The sequence below is a fragment of the Hyposmocoma kahamanoa genome, unplaced genomic scaffold, assembly GCF_003589595.1.
Source record: "Hyposmocoma kahamanoa isolate Upper Pololo Valley unplaced genomic scaffold, ASM358959v1 114, whole genome shotgun sequence".
Taxonomy (NCBI): Eukaryota; Metazoa; Arthropoda; class Insecta; order Lepidoptera; family Cosmopterigidae; genus Hyposmocoma; species Hyposmocoma kahamanoa.
Genome location: NW_020653383.1, coordinates 4,758,175 through 4,775,408, shown reverse-complemented (window position 1 = coordinate 4,775,408; position 17,234 = coordinate 4,758,175). Strand labels below are relative to the sequence as shown.

Here is a 17,234-nt window from a genome sequence, read left to right as displayed (position 1 = left end):
GTCATCAACACCTGTCGAGGTGTTGATTACCACTTCACGCATTAACTACAAACATGCAGTCAATATTTTAGCAGCCCAAGTTGACATGAAACTTCCTCAGGTGGCGATGGACGAGCGATCTTTTACGCCAGATACGGAAACGACGGGCGTCGAGCTTCATAAAGACTCCAAATTCCACGAGCAGTGGGAAGACTTCAAAAACAACAACCAGTATATAAACAAGGTACACTCAGGCACATATCGTCGGCTAAATTTGAAAACCTTCGTTTTTGAACGAAATCCCATTTTACTCTTTAAGCGCATTATCGGACAATTAAAGCGTAAAATATCATTGGGTCTACAATTTATATTTTGATTTTATGGCCAAATCATCGAAGCATTCCCCTCTATCCTGGTCACCACATCATCTTTCATACTATGAGGCCATTATTGTAAATTCTTCTAGCAACTAGACAAGTGACAATGAAAATGTAGGAAATGAAACTGAATGATGAACTGACAGTCAGCCGTGACCTGTAAACGACCTGAAACCAGTTGGTTTATTTGAAAAAACAATATATGCAATTTAGAAACGAAAAATAGTTTCATTTCCTATGTGTAATAATCGAGAAAAATCTAAAAAATTTAAATAATCAAGTTTTTTTTTGTGTCACCTAGTAATTTTTTTACAGGTATTAGATTGGAAGCTAAAATACGAAGAATCCGACAATCCTGTAGTGCGAGGCGCGCGATTTATCACAGACAAAATGAGCAGTCTTTTCGGGAACATATTCGAAAAGACTGAACTTTCGAAAACGCTAACAGAAATCTGCAAAATCGACCCCAATTTCACCGCTCAAAAGTTCCTCGACGACTGTGCAAATGACATCATCCCTAACATACTAGAAGCCATGGTCCGTGGCAACCTAGACATTCTCAATGACTGGTGTTACACAGGCGTATACAACATCCTAGCGGCACCAATAAAACAATGTCAGCAACTTGGGTACCGTTTAGACTCTAAAATACTTGATATTGAACAGATTGAGCTAGTCATGGGCAAGATGATGGACCAGGGTCCAGTTTTAGTGATCACATTCCAGTCTCAGCAAATAATGTGTGTACGAGATGCGACAAACAAGGTCATCGAAGGTTCACCCGACAAAGTAATGCGAGTTAATTACGTGTGGGTCCTTTGTAGAGATCCCCAGGAGTTGAACCCAAAAGCAGCGTGGAAGTTACTCGAAATGTCGGCGAACAGTGTAGAACAGTTAATATAGATGTAGTTGTTGACAATTAAATCGATGGAGGACACTTCATGTTTTAGTAGACCTGTCCAATACCATGTTCCTTTGTCTTTCCTTCGTGATGACGTCATAATGTCGCTAACGCAGTGACTAGTAGAGTGTAATGGAATTTTAACTTTACGTTTTCTGTTAACAGCATAAGTGAAAATATCAGAATTGTATTTATTAATTTGATTATTCGCTTATTTAAAAGGCAATAACAAGTATAATTTTTTAAATACCTTTTTGGACATTTTTGGGGTAAATTAAACGACGAACTTGACGTGATCATTAAACAGCTTCAATCGTCACTATTATGGTAAATAGTTTTGATGAAGTTTAATAATTGTGAGTATAAGTATAAATTCAGAGAGCGAACGTCACAGTATAGGCATATGGCGTCATCGCGCTCGAATTTAACATTTAAGTAGAAAAATGTAAATAGACAATTTGCCAGTTTTGATTATGGAAGCGCGAACACAATTTTGGTTGCAATTTTTTATTGTAAGGCATCGTTATTTATAGGAAATGAAACTATTTTTCCGGATTTAAATCGCGTATAGTTGTTGTTGACCATGGGACCTGTAAAGGGCACGAAACGTCGGTTTGTTTAAAAAACAAATATACGCGATTTAAATCCGGAAAAATAGTTTCATTTCCTATGTGTAACAATCGCGAAAACCTAAGAACTCGACATCGTTATTTAGTCAAGGATTTATTTTTAAGTTTTTTAGACTCCAGAAACTCTGTAGTGTGTGAAATAAGTGCATTTTGCTTGAATTACAAATAATTTTGGAAATCGGTGGCAAAAGATTTCCTTTTGTATGTTCTAGTCGTACGAAATAGCAAGGAAAGATAAATCGTACAAGATTTCCGATACTTATTTGGTAGAAATAACCATTTTTCCAATGAAATAAAAGTACCTTATGAAATAAAAAGTTGAAATGTGTAAATCCATTTCAGGGTTTCCAGAGTTTGTTATTTGGAATAATTACTTTGACGTCTATTTTATAATTTAGTTTTATTTTCTAATTATTATGTTGTTACTTTAATAAATTAATTTATTTTTAGTGTCACTTTAGATGCGTGGTTTTATTTATTAATTATTTACGAAAATGTTGACAACTTTACAGAGGAATTAACAATTTTAGCACAGATTACTTAATAGTGTTGTAGCGAATGAACAAATTAAGTCATAATGGTAGAATATTTACGTGCGCTGATAACGTCGCTAGGCGGTTGTAATTTGTTCATTATTGTCGTCATTTTGTTATAATAATAATATTTTTTTAAAAAGGTTATATATTACCTACATAATCTGTTATAAATATAACATTGATTTATTATGTCAATTATAGTTTTCAAATTTACTTCACAAGATAAGCATTCAGGCCAGTCAGGACAGCAGACCCAGGCAGGGTCGGACGTGTTAGGTCATAGAGTGAAATACGTTGGTTTATAAACACATGTTTATTGTTTGATCTCAAGAATTTAAATGACAAAATGATTGAAATTAAAACTTAAACTTCATTGCTAACCACGCATTACGCATTACATGTTGCAGTTAGACTACAAAATATAGTTTATTATCTCAGTACAGAGTGCTAAAAAACCGACCTCAAAAGTCGTTCATCCCCTAGTCTTCCACCCTTAGAGGTGGGATATTTTCTTTAAATTGGACCACTACTGAGCTACCCTCTTTCTAACAAAAAGAATCATCAAAATCGGCTCACAAATGCGGAGTTATCGCGTAACGTACATACAACAAAAACAGTCGAATTGAGTACCTCCTTTTTTGAAGTCGGTTAAAAACTAAGTGAACATTTTGTTTTATAGGGAGTTACTTGTCCTTTCCTTGTTAGAAGTCGAAATAACTATTTATTATTATCGATACAAACGAACAAAGAAAATATTACCGGCCTCAAACCAGCAGCGTCTGTTTGTCAAACGAAGTGTTTTGTTCCCGACTGAAAGAACTTTTATTGGATAATGAATTCTACAGTATAGAGGAATTTCTTTTAAAGAAATTGTAATTATATTTTAATTTTGGACATTTGTATTTTGAAAATATTTAATTTTTCTTTGTAAATCGTATTTTTCTTTTCATTATTGTATATTATGTTATTACTGTTTACATTAATGACGATCATGTTATCCCTTGACATTATATTCCGAATTGTAATATTATTAAATTAGTAGTATGAAAAAAAAGCCGCTCTTACCAACCGAGTTACAGATCGAGTCGGCAGACCTTATGCCAGTTTGGCGTCAGGCAATCTATTGTGGAAACTTCTCGACTCGGTTGGACTTCACTCTCAACACTTCCATTACTTACTACGTAGAACAGCGCAATGACCTAGTACACTTGGACCAATTTATTAGTGTTGCTGAATACTGATAGGCTAAGTGACAAAATAATTTTTTGAGAAGTCTTAAAAAAATCATAACCCATTTTTAGAATATTGAAATTGTTTAATGATATTTCAGCTATGCATCGTTAGGGTAAGTTCCGATAAGTCGAACATGTTAACTAATTTAAAATGTTTTTAAAAGAGAATTTTGTGCTCTATTTTTTTCTACTTAAAACGAATATTTGTCCATGTGCCACTTGTCCGAGTTTTAATTAGTGGACGGCAGAATAGGTAAGTGAATTATTAATTTTTTGGTATTGTGTTCTTAAATTGATTCCAAATTTTAAATATGCCTAAATCCAAATATCAGTAGGTACCTACTAGTTTTGAAGTTTCTTCCTTTCTTTGACAAAATACCTACTATTTATTTTCAGTCTTTTGCCGGTCCTAAGCCCGTGAAATTATGAAGGAAAAATTGCATTTCCATTTGTAAATATGTATAATTAAAAAAATTTGATAAGAAATTTACAATAACATTTTAATACGATGTATAAAAACGTCGATCGGACGGTCTCCACAGCCTCCATGTTCCTGTCACATCACAGCCTGGTGTGATGATCAAATTCGATATTTACGATAATAACGGCTTTAGACGTCATAACTTTTTCATGTGCTGTGCAAGATCGTATGTCTTGACTGATCATCGTCATCATCATCTCATTTATACGTCCCACTGCTGGGCACGGGGTCCTTTCAGAAGAGGGTTTAGGCCATCGTCCGCCACACTGGCCCAATGCGGGTTGGGGACTTCACACGTTTTCCGAGGGTTGGGAACCTTCGACGTGCAGGTTTCATCACGATGTTTTTCCTTCACCGAAAAGCTCATGACACATTTCAAATTAAATTTCGCACATAAATTCTGAGAAACTCAGAGGTGCGAGTCTGGATTCGGAACCCTCTGCTTGAGAGGCAGTAGGTCAAACCATTAGGTTACCACGGCTTGTCTTGCCTAGTTACGACATATAGGTACGACAGTCAGTGAGAGAGAGAGATTCGTAGGATGTATCATAATATACGAAAAAAAAAGCAGTAGATACATTTTGACAATTAAACAACAAATTCAGTGAACAATTTTTATTAGAGGCACATTCAAAAAGACGGACAGCGCGCCGTCGACATTTATATTTACAATAACTACCCACAAATATTAGTGTTAAACTACTGAAATGAAATTATTAGAGAATTCCGTAGAAATGGCATTTTATGACTACATTTGGGTACACAAACCGTGTCGCCAGATTATTACCGTTACGCGGTTACCTGATATAATCAGCACCAAACGGACGGAACCTTGCTGATTGCGGACTACCGATATGAAACGCGAGGGTTAATTATTTCGAGTTTATTGGAATTGGGGTATTAACTATCAGTGCCATCTCAAGTTCTTACTTGAGAGGAAGCGTGATTGTAGATGATTCTAAGATATAGTGAAAAGAGAAATGCGTCTTGTTAATACTAAAGCCATTTGCTACAAAATGTATGTAACCTATAAATAAGCGCCGCAACACACATTACTTAGTTTTAAACAAAAAAAATGTATTTACTAAAATTGCCAGTTTAATTTGCTAATATTAAAAAATCTAAAAGTGCAGACTGAGCACTATTTAATGCCCGCAGAAGTACCCAGCATTAGTGCAAATAGATCAAATTCGCGAGAGTAGATCTAATTATATAATTATCTAAGGGTGCGTTCCCACGGCCCGTGATGTCAAACCGCCGATTTGTACGGGCGAGCTCGCAAAACGGACGAGTCCGGGCGGCCTCGGGCCTCACGCGTGGCGACGCGTATTCGAGAATTTATCGAGAGCTAGGCCGCGCCTTTGAAGTTACCGACCAGTGGTGGACCCGAACTGGGCGCCACGGTTCAGCACGGGCGCGCTCGGGCAGCCTCCTTCCCACGGCGCGTTTGCGCAAAACCGTTTGACTTCCCACGCCTGTAGAAACTCGCGTAACGTCGGAGGAGTTTTGTTCTTTAACACACTGCTCGTTCTCTAACTAGTTAGTATAGTCAGATTCTTATCAAATTCAACGATTATTCCCAATGATGTGACGACTGTGGACAGTTATAAAATGCCAATTTTACAGAAGAGTTAATTAATCCGTAATAGAAATGAAATCAGTGACTAGGTTACAGTAAAACCGCAAAGAACTAAAGGAATGTTGTCTGTGGATTAGTAGTTATTAAACATTCGTAAATACAGCAAATTATATAAGAGGACAAGCCTGAGTTGGAGCCAATCGCAATCATTTTTGCGATTACGAATATTTAATTACTACTTGGAATTAAGCTTAATCTAAAATAAAAAGAATAATTTTGTGGTTTTTGAAAACTGTTATTAAAACAGTTCATTTCTTAATGATCAGTCAGTATACGATATAGAAATTAATACTGTACACAGCAGAATAGGGCACAATATTAATTCATTCTGGAGATCTCCAATTACATTTTCAAGAACCACAATAATATAAAAAAGTAAAAATAATTATCTATCCCTAATTTGTAATTGATCTTCATGGCTTAAAATTATTAAATAATATTAAAAATCGTGCCATAAAAATATTATTATTATGCTTATTCACTCAAGTTACCCCGCAAAAAAGCTCAATTACGTTAAAGCGCGACATTCAATTTGCAACATGTTGGCCAATATGGGAGAGAAACAGCTATTGGGGCATTTAATATGTTGCTCTAGTTCCAAATCTAAAATTGATTCACTTTTCACTATCGCATAAATATGTCCTCTTTCACATAACATGTTGCACAATGAATGACTACATTATCAGTGTTGGAAGTGTTCAAAATCTACATATTTTTTAAATAGTTTATAGTGTTGCCAATCGTTAATCTAGTAATGTGAAATATTAAAAATTCAATGTGTTTTTTTTTTCGAATTCGTTTTTTTTGAAACTTATAAAATTTCGAAGGAAACACTAATATGTTTCAAATAAGAAACTATACTCTAGCCAAATTCGATGTAAAACAAAAACATGATTTTTAGGGTTTTCACCTCTGTTTTACATTTACAACAATTTCTATATCTTTCCCGAAATTTCATCAGACAATTGATAATATTATTATTGAGAGATTATTTTGTTCAATAAAATTTTCAAATCACTAGGAAGTAATTTGAAACTAACATAAGATTTACAAGTAATTAATTATTTGTAAAACTGTGACATCCCTAATGATTCATTCATTTAAAAGGGGAAATTGCAAACATTTATGCACTTTTGTAATACGTCTTTACATAAAAACATGCCTTACAGTATTCAAAGTAATAATTTTGTTATTAAACATTCTATACCTATCTAAATTGGCTAGAGTATAATGATATATGGAACGTAATTATGAAGTAATCAATCTAAAAGTAGTAGACCATGTAAATAGGCACATTAGAACATAACTGCACTATCATTATTATTTTTTATTGTATAAAGCTATATGTTCAGTCGATTGATAAAAATGTAGTAGTATAATGGAGGATAAGGAGGATACGGCTCGTTTTATTATAAAATCGTTCTATTGCATTTCCATCACAACCAGTGCTATCGTTCTAGATCATTGCATTCAAACATTTTTATTATATAAAATATTATCTAAAAAGTAAGACTGTTCTCTATAACTATAGATTGTTTTTTTTTCGGAATAAACGATCTACTCTGAGGATAGGTGTCAGCATCAAGCCTTATGAAAAAAATCTAAAGATCATACAAAATTATTATTTATTCTCAGTACCTTGTTGTTATTTATTTTGCAAGTAAATAAGCTTCACTTTGATCTTTTCTCTTCACTGTCCAGAGCACTCTCAGTTTAGTGTCAGTAAGCATTACTTAACTGTTCAGAGTCTTATTGTTTTTAAACCCAATAGAAAACAAATTATCCTCTAATTCAGAGATACAGTGAACTTTTTGAAAGATATAAAGTTGACAAGTCGACATTATAAAAACCAAAAGCAAAACGTGCACCTTATAATATAAACAGTATTAATCACCATTCGAGTTACAAGTTCAGGATGTTATAAAAGTAACTAAAAAACCAAGAATTTTTTAACATGCCTTTGGCCTTTAGGGTCAGCTGGAAAATCTACCTCTCTGTCATTTTTAAGTAATTGACAGAATGATTTAATAATTTTATTTTTGTCGAGATTCTGACAACCGAGCTTTCGTTCTACGATGTGTAACTCACTTTATTTTCTCATTGCAATGAAGTAAGATTTTTCTAACACCCTGAATAAATGTTACATAATATTTGTACAAACAAAGTTTTATAGTTACTTAATCTTAAAATCCTTTCCAAGTGTACTATCAATTCAATTCCACGTTTTTGCATTTACAACATTTTGTTTTTTCATGTTGCTCGTAAAAGTCGATAAATAAAAAAAATCGTGATCTGACAAAAATAAATCATGGTGTTGTTTCTTTCTTACATTGATTTGTTTACTTTCAATTAATTTTTATTCAAGCTTGAAATTATTATTTCTTTTCGTCAAATCACTGTAAACAAAATATAAAACGCGTATTAAAAATAAAACATCGAAAAACGAACAATTTAATCGACAACCCACTGCATGACGCTGGTGTCCAGCCCGCCAGTGCTGACGAGGCGCGAGTCGTCCGGTAGGAAGCGGACGCACGTCACATGCGACGAATGGCCGCCATATTGGTGACTCAGAGACTGAAAGAGAGAGGTTTTTTAGCTTTGCAGTTGGTCGAATCGATTGACGTCTATTCGGTGTTATTAAAAAACGATGCTTATTTATAGGTATAGACCACTATGAAAAAGTAAATATAACTTGAACCTTGGGTAATTGCTTTTTTTTATTTTCATGAATTTCTTTGATTCTTAAAAATCATTCGTATTCTTGGTGTGATAAAGCTACATGTGGTCGAAAGTGCTTTCATCACATAAAAGCCATAAAATAATAGGAACTATATACGAGTATGAAACAAATTATTGCACATTATAATGTGTAAAGCTATCAGATAATTCGGTTCGTAGAAAATCGCCTCCATTCTCCTAAATAGTTGTCATTAAGCAGATGTGACCTTATTACACCAATGGTGCAAATAAGTTTGTGTTTAAGCAGTGAATTCAATATGTTATAAAAAACTGATACTTATCGCTTGATAGTTTGTGTGTGCTTACACAATTAGGGTAGTTTTATATCACGATATTTTACTCGGTGAATTGCGATTCTAGAACTTGGAATTCTAAAATTGTAGGTTATTCTCCATAGTAAAAGTTGTTAGTACTGATGGGTGATAATGATGAATAGTCATCAACCTTTAAAATATCTTGAAATAAAAATGTCAGCCTGTATACGAAGAATGCAAGCAAAGATATGACTACCTTAGGCTGAGTGACAGGGTAAGCGTAGAGTTTGACTTTGCCGAAGTCGTCACCGGTCGCCGCCAGTTTAGCATCGTGAGACCTGAAAGGAGATCATGACTTGATAAAAACTATAATACATAAACGACAATGGAACATATGCATATAGCCTTGCCCATGGTTTTATTTTTATTCCTTAAAACCATGTATTAGGGGTTAAAGTATGAAATTGCCGTTTTATTGCAATAGGTTCTTTGAATTTTCATAGAATCTTCATGGTTTGAGGTTTTCGAATGAAACTTTTTTCAAATGGTTTCTGTGATTTTTTTTTTTTTAATTTGAAACATTTCAATATCGACTTTCAATTGTTTTTGTTATTCAATTTAGACAAGAAAGATGGATACTGCGAAAATTCGAGTGATTTTTGAATACGAGTTCCGACGCGGAACTAACGCGGCAGAAACAGCCCGCAATATCAATGCTGCGTTTGGAGAGGGTTCTACTAATGAACGCACCGTGCGATTTTGGTTTAAACGCTTTCGTGATGGAAATTTCGACTTAAAGAACGAGCCACGAGGAAGACCGCCCACACAGGTGAATAACGATGAATTAAGAGAGATAGTGGAAGCCGATCCTAGTCAAACTACCCAGGAATTAGCGGCATGGTTTAATGTTACCTTACCCACAATATTGACTCACTTGCGTCAAATCAATAAAATAAAAAAATACGAAAAATGGGTGCCTCATGATTTGACTGATCTGCAGAAAGAAACGCGTGTTGAAACTTGTGTTGCCTTGTTGAACCGGTACAGAAATGAAGGAATATTGGATCGAATTGTAACATGTGATGAAAAGTGGATTCTTTATGATAACCGGAAAAGAAAAATGCAATAGCTGACCCCAGGTCAAATGCCACAACAGTGTCCTAAAGCAAAACTTACCAATAAAAAGGTATTGGTAACTGTTTGGTGGTCTCAGCATGGTGTTATTCACTATAGTTTTCTCCGATCTGGTCAAGCAATAACGGCAGATGTCTATTGTGCCGAACTCCGCACCATGTTGACAAAACTAGCAGTAAAACAGCCCCGACTCATGAATCGATCTTCACCGTTATTGCTCCACGACAACGCGAGACCTCACACAGCACGAGAAACCATTTTGACCCTTCAGGAACTGCAGTTAGAAACCATTCGTCATCCTCCGTATTCACCAGACCTTGCTCCAACGGACTACCATTTTTTTCGTGATTTGGACAATTATCTACGTGACAAGAAGTTTTCTTCCCAGGAGGCAGTACAAAATGCTTTCACACAGTTTGTGCAGTCTAGATCGTCGGAGTTCTATCGCAAAGTCATTAATAACCTTCCCATTAGATGGCAGCAATGTATAGATAATAATGGCAACTATTTTGATTAAATAAATTTGTTAAAAATTTAAAAAATAAACAATTTAGATTTTCAGTACAAATCGGCAATTTCATACTTTAACCACTATTATATATAACATTACATTTAGATTCATTTTTTCATGACGTTAAAATAATGTGAGGATTCGAAAATGACTTAGTGGTGCAGATGCTTCCGACCTAGGTTGTCATTGCTATCCGTTCGTTACGTAGTATATAGGCAAAAAATTAAGAAAGACATTTAAAAAAAAATTGATTCTGTTAAAGTTCTCTTACCTGGTGCAGGTATTGATATCTGTGCCGTCGGCGTTTTCGGGCCACACCCCGATTGTTTGGAAAGTGATGGGGCAGGTGTTGGTGGCCCAAGACACGTCACGCATTTGTGTTGCGGAGGTAATTTGGCGGCACGTTGTTGCATTCCCTGTAGAAAAAAAAACAATAATATACTGGCTAACAGCCAGCTCAGAGTACAAATTAACAGAAAGTTCGTTAATCGAAATTAAATTAAAATACGAAATAAAATATTGAAGTAATTTTTTCCAAACAAAAGGCCAATGGGTCAAATGAACATTGTTATCAGAACAAATTCTTAGGTTTTCACAGTATTTTCTAGAGCAATTAATAGTAAAAATACACAAATATTTAAATAAATCAAATTTACTGGCCTTTTTTCACAGGCCCAATAAGGGCCCGAAACATTGCTTTGTTTGAAAAAAAAAAACAAATATACGCGATATAGATCCGAATTTTTTAAAATTATTATTATTATTATTATTAATTAGTTATCATAAATCAACGTTTTTTTTAGCGATCCTGAGTGTTTACTTACAGTACAGAAGTTCATAATCTCCGGAGTTGCTCCTAATATACTCGCTATCTTCAGACCAGTCCAAATGTGTTATGTAGCTTGAATGGCCCTGGAATAGCATTTCAAGTCTTAAACTGGTGGTTCAGTTAAAACAAGAAGAGAGCAGTGAAACTGTTAATGCCAGACAACTACCATGTACAGGGTATTAGTAAAAAGGCTTTCGAACTCTATCATCAACATTGGAATATTATTTCATAGTTTAATAAAAAAGATAAATTCTTATTTATTTCATTTACTTATTTCATATTTACACATTCTATCAAATGCATAGTAAGACACTGACCCTTAAGGGGTTTAAAATCTGGCAAGTGAAATAAATGTACGTACTTATAAGGAGTCTTCAATGAGTACATCATTATATTAATTTATCTAAAAGCAATGTTATTATTTTTTCCATTTTAAAGTTCAGTATCCTGGACACTAACACCCTGTGTTATAGGGCTTACTAAATATTTAACACACACACACTAATATTTCTACTCTATGGATGCGTATCTCAATCAAACAACCTACGACAAAAGCTTTTGGGATACTTCTAAGATTGAATACTGTTGGGATTTCATACACAAGAGCATTAAAAATATGTTATACTTGCAATATTTAAATATTTATTTTATTGAATATGAATATCATGATGCTTTTCCTACCACGATATTCATAATATTTTTTGTGAAAATATTCCACTAGTTTGTTATTACAAACACTGAACAAAGAAAGAAAAATTCCTTCGATTAGATTGGAGTTGTACCAGCGTCTCTCATCGTGGCTACGGTACGTTACGTAGGTACCATTGCGTTTGTTCAATCTTTGTGTCAACAATATGTTATATTTATTTAAATGTTACTTCAGGCTACAAACAGTTAAATAACATTACTATAATGGGTGTTACTAATGTATAAACCTTTCTGTTTTATTAAATATTGTTTAAAAAAATGTAGGTATAGCACGTCTAAAAAGGCCGCATTGGCAGAATCATAATATGATTAATAATATTATTAATCATATGACATTTCATATTATGAATTTTAAAACAAAACAAAAAAGGCTATTTGTGTTTATTAATTGCGTTATAATGAATTGTAAGAAATTCATAATACGAATTGTCAATTAACCATATCATGATTCTGCCAATACGACCTTTTTAGCCCTGCAATACTTATTATCTTTTAATGTTTAAGCATTGAAAATATTCGAGTTTCACGGAAACAGACGAACATTGAGGTCTTTAATACCATTTATGTTCGCTGATCTAAACATTTTTTATTATCTACTAACAAAGAGCTATGTGAACAGACTAAAGGAAAAGTTATACAGTCACTATTCACTATCAGATTTACATGAAATATTGTCTATGGTATTACTTATATGTGGTGTACGAATATTTCTTTTCAAATTCTCACAATTCTGAGAATTTAAAAAATCTTGTAAAGACACTGGTGCTCATGAGCAGTTGGCTGTATGACAGTTTTTCTTTAGTATGTTTCTAAGAACAATAACCTACAATAAAGGTTATTGTTACTAGGTTTGTTTACATAGTCTTTGCTATTAGATATATTTAAAAGTTTAGAGCAGCGAACAGTAATAGATTTTCATTCATATTTTGCCGGCTTAGGCTGGCAAAGAGTTACATGCATAAATGACAAACTTTGAGGGTTATTTTTTTTAAGTAACGCAAACATTACCGAGCGTTTTTAGAAAAAGTCATATATAGAGTTGGCACAGCGTTTGGAAATATTATTGACTTCTAAATTATTACAATGTTCAATGTGTTTCTCTGTATCTGAATTGGCATCACTTTACCAGAAACTCGAATCGCTCTAACGTTAAAAAATAGTGCAGTAGTTATACATAAGTATATTTCGACACGGGGGCAGTATACGTATGTGTACATGTAATAGAAGCCTGTATAAAATTTGAGAAGTGTTAAATACAAGCTGGGATCATGCACGATTATAATGTTCAATGTTACCCTTCTACGTTTTCTCTCCGTACACTAGAAATGCGTGAAATCATGTTTGAAATCAACATTTAAATATTGTTATGTTTGAAAACTGCAACAAAGACCTGTGAGGTCTTGGATGATAATATAAAGACGTAGTCACATGAGCTCATTTCCACTGCATCACAATTCTGCCCTCGATTACTAAAGTAATCGACATTTTTAGCGAAATTAGATTCGTTGAAATTAGTTCATTTACTAAGATGCAAATGCGTTAGTTATAATAAGAATGGCAGAATTGTAAACTGCGGTTGAAACGTAGTTTAAAAGCTTTGCAGTCGTGCCAAATGCATTCAAATTGTTTTTCGACTGCAATTCCAACTAAATATAATTCCTAAGCTATATAGATACTTTTAGATACTTTTGCCGCATTTCATTATTTACTGATTTATACAACAAATTTTTTTTAAATATGAAAACGATTAAAATGAGCTAAATAAGCAATTTCTGAAAACGATTTCAAAAGGGTAGTTCTATTATGTATGTTAATAGTTATATCATGCAAGTTGGTTAATACCATAGATATAGGAAGTAGGCCGTTACCGAAAACTTGCCATTCTAAAAAATTTTTTCATTGGCAGATGCTGAATTTAATTTCTTTTTTAATTCAATCCAACATTTAACTGATGGTAGAGTTCTCTGCCCACACATGTATAGACCGTCTACCTGCCCATCACAATTGACTTGTTTCTGCAGTGAAACGGCACTGCATTAGTCGAGATTGAAGATCGCCAGTGAACGTGTTTTGACACAATGATACTTAAATTAGCAGTGGAGCTCCTTGTGAAAGTGTTCGTCCAGGGAAGTACTGCCACCTTACCTATTTTTGCCGTCAAGTAGTAATGTCAGCATTATTGCGTTTCGGTTTCGAAGGGTGAGGGTGTTGGTGAAATTACAGGCACACGGGACTTGTCAACTTATGTCCCAGGTTGACGGGCGCAGTGGCAGTGCCCCTCAGAACTTTGCGGTTTAAAGTCTGGCGTTTAAGGCGTGTAGCTTACCATCATTTGCACGACTTGTTCGTTCCGTCACTTGATATTATAAAAAAAAACAAAGCATAATTCCTTCGATCCGGCTGGGCCCGAACCAGTGTCTGTTGCCACCTCAGGGCCACGGCTGACTCGGTATGTAGCTTAGTTCGAAGGAATTTTTCTTACTCTAAGATACTTTTTTATTGTTTTTCTTTAAGTGGACTATCAGATCGTTGACTTGGTTATTTTATATACCGTAAAACAAATTATGAATGAGCGTCCTGCTTTTTGTGTCATCATCGAAACATCTCATATCGTCTCTAAGGAGCGGGCTTAGGCCAATGCGCGTTGGAAACTACGTACGTTTTCCAAGGACTGAGAGACGACGTAGACATCACATCACGATGTTTTTGTTCACCGTGAGCTAAAGGATATGCTACGAAATGTGGAAATTAAAATGATAGGTCCATAAACATCGACCTCTATATTAAAAACAATTGTTTTCCCACTGTACTTTTTGTATGGGGAGTTATTTTTTTAAGAACTGGTTAGTCATAAAACTGCCTCTGTGGCTGAACGGTTACCATGCCGGCCTACCACGCAGAGGTCTCAGGTTCGATTTCCGGGAGAAATATTTCTATGGCCTTCATTTATTTCTCTCGTGAGTTTGGGTGTAATTTGTGGTTGTCTATATGTGTGTCCATGGCACCCGCGACACAGGGTTTCCCTAGAGCGGGGCTATGTTGAGTGTGTGCGTTATTATTATTATATTATTATTATTAAAAATTTCATTCTCTCATAAGTTTGGGTGTAATTTGTGGTTGTCTATGTGTGTGTCCATGGTACCTGCGACACAGGGTTTTTCTAGTGCGGGGCTACGTGTGCATTATTATTATTATTAAAATTGACTAAGAAGAATGCGTGATCAACGTTTTCAGCAACGGCCTACTAAATACCTTGTGAAATTGTAAAAGTATGAAATACCCAATTAACGACAATGACAAGTAAAACTTACCAAGCACTTCCCGAGTCTTGAATACCTCGTGCAGTTGTCATCCACCTGGTAGATATAGATGAAGTTGTCTCGCGAGCCCAGAGCGACCAGCTTATTGTTCGGAGCAAACTGTATGGTTTGAATTGGCTCCGAACTGGGTAAGGTGGAAAGTTTTTAATGAATAAATGTACCATATAATCACCAGAACCACAGCAACGATAACTCTGAAGGTAGTCAAGAGCACCAGAACCAATATAACAATTTTGCTTTTCAAATTGGTCAGACTAATCAAGCCTGGGTCCTCGTAGCTAAGCATCCAGAGGTTGGTACGCTAGGCTCTCAAAGTCGCTGATTTTGGATTTTTTCATCTAGGGTCATCGTTAGCTATTCATCGGGTATAGATTTACATTTTATATAGGTGGAAGGTGCCTCTGGGTAGATGCATAACTAGTTCACGGTGAACGACGTCTTGCAGTGTCTTTGAGCAGTTCAAAAACAGAGTCCACGTTTCGGTGCTTCCGTTACGATACGTACAAATAGGGTATGGAATTCTATTTGATCATTTCCCGACAAATATAACTCAGGATTTTTGTAGGCGTTACTATTAAGTGAGAGCTAGATCTTATTAAAATGGCGATAATAAAAAATGAGCTAACCCATCGTGGTGCTGGGCGAGCAGCTCCCTGGAGTGAGGGTCGTAGACCATCCACTTGCCGGAGAGGCAGCCCACGGCGATGACGCTGCCGTCGGCTCCCCAAGCGCAGCACTGTGCGCGCTCCTGTGGCGTACGACATACATGCACTCGAGAGTCGGTATTAGATTACTTACGTAGTTTATACTTTATATTATCTTTCCATTTTCTCCCATCCTCGTACGTTTCTCTTAATTGTAAACGGTTATTTTATTTGTAGAACCATCCAATGTACATATACGGATTCTACAAAATATATTAAATGTTTTACGACATAATCTTCAAGAACAAACGACAATAAATTTGTAACTTTTTTAGCTTTTATAGCAATCCTGTTTTGATGAGCACGATCGACTTGTTCCGATGAAAAAATCAGTACTTTTTTAAAGCATCATTCATATTGAAGCAAATAATTTTATAAGTACATGAAATTGTCATGTCGTCTATTTTGTTTTCGGCCATTTTGAACATTTTAAATTTCAAGTGATACGAATTTAAATCGACGCGTTAATTGTAGCGCTAGGTCACAAGCAAAATAGTTGGTTAATTAATGTCCAACCTCAATATCTTTGCTCCAGACGGTAGAATGACTGAGTCCGTCCCACAGTTGCAACAGCCTGTCCCAGCCTGCAGACACGAACTGGGGCAAAGATGGGTGCGTTGCAAGGCCCCAGAGCTCATCCACGTGACCTGGAAACAATCATAATATAACTTTCTGACTTCAGATTAAAAAAGGAGAGATTTTTAAATCATAATTTGTGTGCGTGTGTTCCTAACGCCGAGTTATCGGACCTTACAAGACATAAAAGGAAAACTTGAAAGTATATTTCATTCATGCAATATGGTGCTGACTGATGTTCATTACAGAAGTGGTTTAAGTCAAACTGGTGATTTTTTTTGTTTCTTTGGCATGATGAGAAACAGCGTTATGCCATAGTATATAAGACAAATGTTATACGTCGCTCGGACAGGGTTGTCATATTAATATTTTAGTCGTACCTACAGGTTGTAAACAAATTTCGAAAAAAATAAGTATTCATCACAGTATTCTCGTGCTATTAAAATAACCTTTGTGAAATGTAGTATTTACATATAGATATTTTTACACCAGCGTCGCGGATTCATATTTGGGTAATGAAATGGAAATAAAATCCTGAACAATTATAAATTTGAAACCCTCTTGTTCAAACAACCATAGATACAACAATGAACACGTTTACTATTTGATGTCATTTTTCAAAAACCGAAAGTAAGCTTCACTATTATAATGAAAATCGAGTTAGAAGAACTTTGCTACGCGA

The 17,234-nt window shown here is 35.0% G+C and overlaps 2 protein-coding genes across 5 annotated transcripts in view; one reads left to right on the top strand and one right to left on the bottom strand.

The window, feature by feature from the left end:
• Positions 1-1,775, top strand: part of LOC113239644 (mitochondrial import inner membrane translocase subunit TIM44) — a 6,298-nt gene extending 4,523 nt beyond the window's left edge. The window contains exons 7-8 of the mRNA XM_026476706.1: positions 101-223; positions 672-1,775. Coding sequence (XP_026332491.1) covers positions 101-223; positions 672-1,259 — 711 coding nt within the window. The 3' untranslated portion in view covers positions 1,260-1,775. The remainder of the gene's footprint in view (positions 1-100; positions 224-671) is intronic.
• A 3,583-nt stretch (positions 1,776-5,358) lies between these two features.
• Positions 5,359-17,234, bottom strand: part of LOC113239697 (echinoderm microtubule-associated protein-like 2) — a 125,312-nt gene continuing 113,436 nt past the window's right edge. For all 4 annotated transcript variants that reach the window (XM_026476782.1, XM_026476785.1, XM_026476783.1 and 1 more), the window contains 7 exons: positions 16,493-16,623; positions 15,899-16,020; positions 15,264-15,396; positions 11,240-11,327; positions 10,687-10,831; positions 9,027-9,108; positions 5,359-8,351 (listed from right to left, as the gene is read on the bottom strand). In XM_026476782.1, coding sequence (XP_026332567.1) covers positions 8,226-8,351; positions 9,027-9,108; positions 10,687-10,831; positions 11,240-11,327; positions 15,264-15,396; positions 15,899-16,020; positions 16,493-16,623 — 827 coding nt within the window. In that variant the 3' untranslated portion in view covers positions 5,359-8,225. The remainder of the gene's footprint in view (positions 8,352-9,026; positions 9,109-10,686; positions 10,832-11,239; positions 11,328-15,263; positions 15,397-15,898; positions 16,021-16,492; positions 16,624-17,234) is intronic.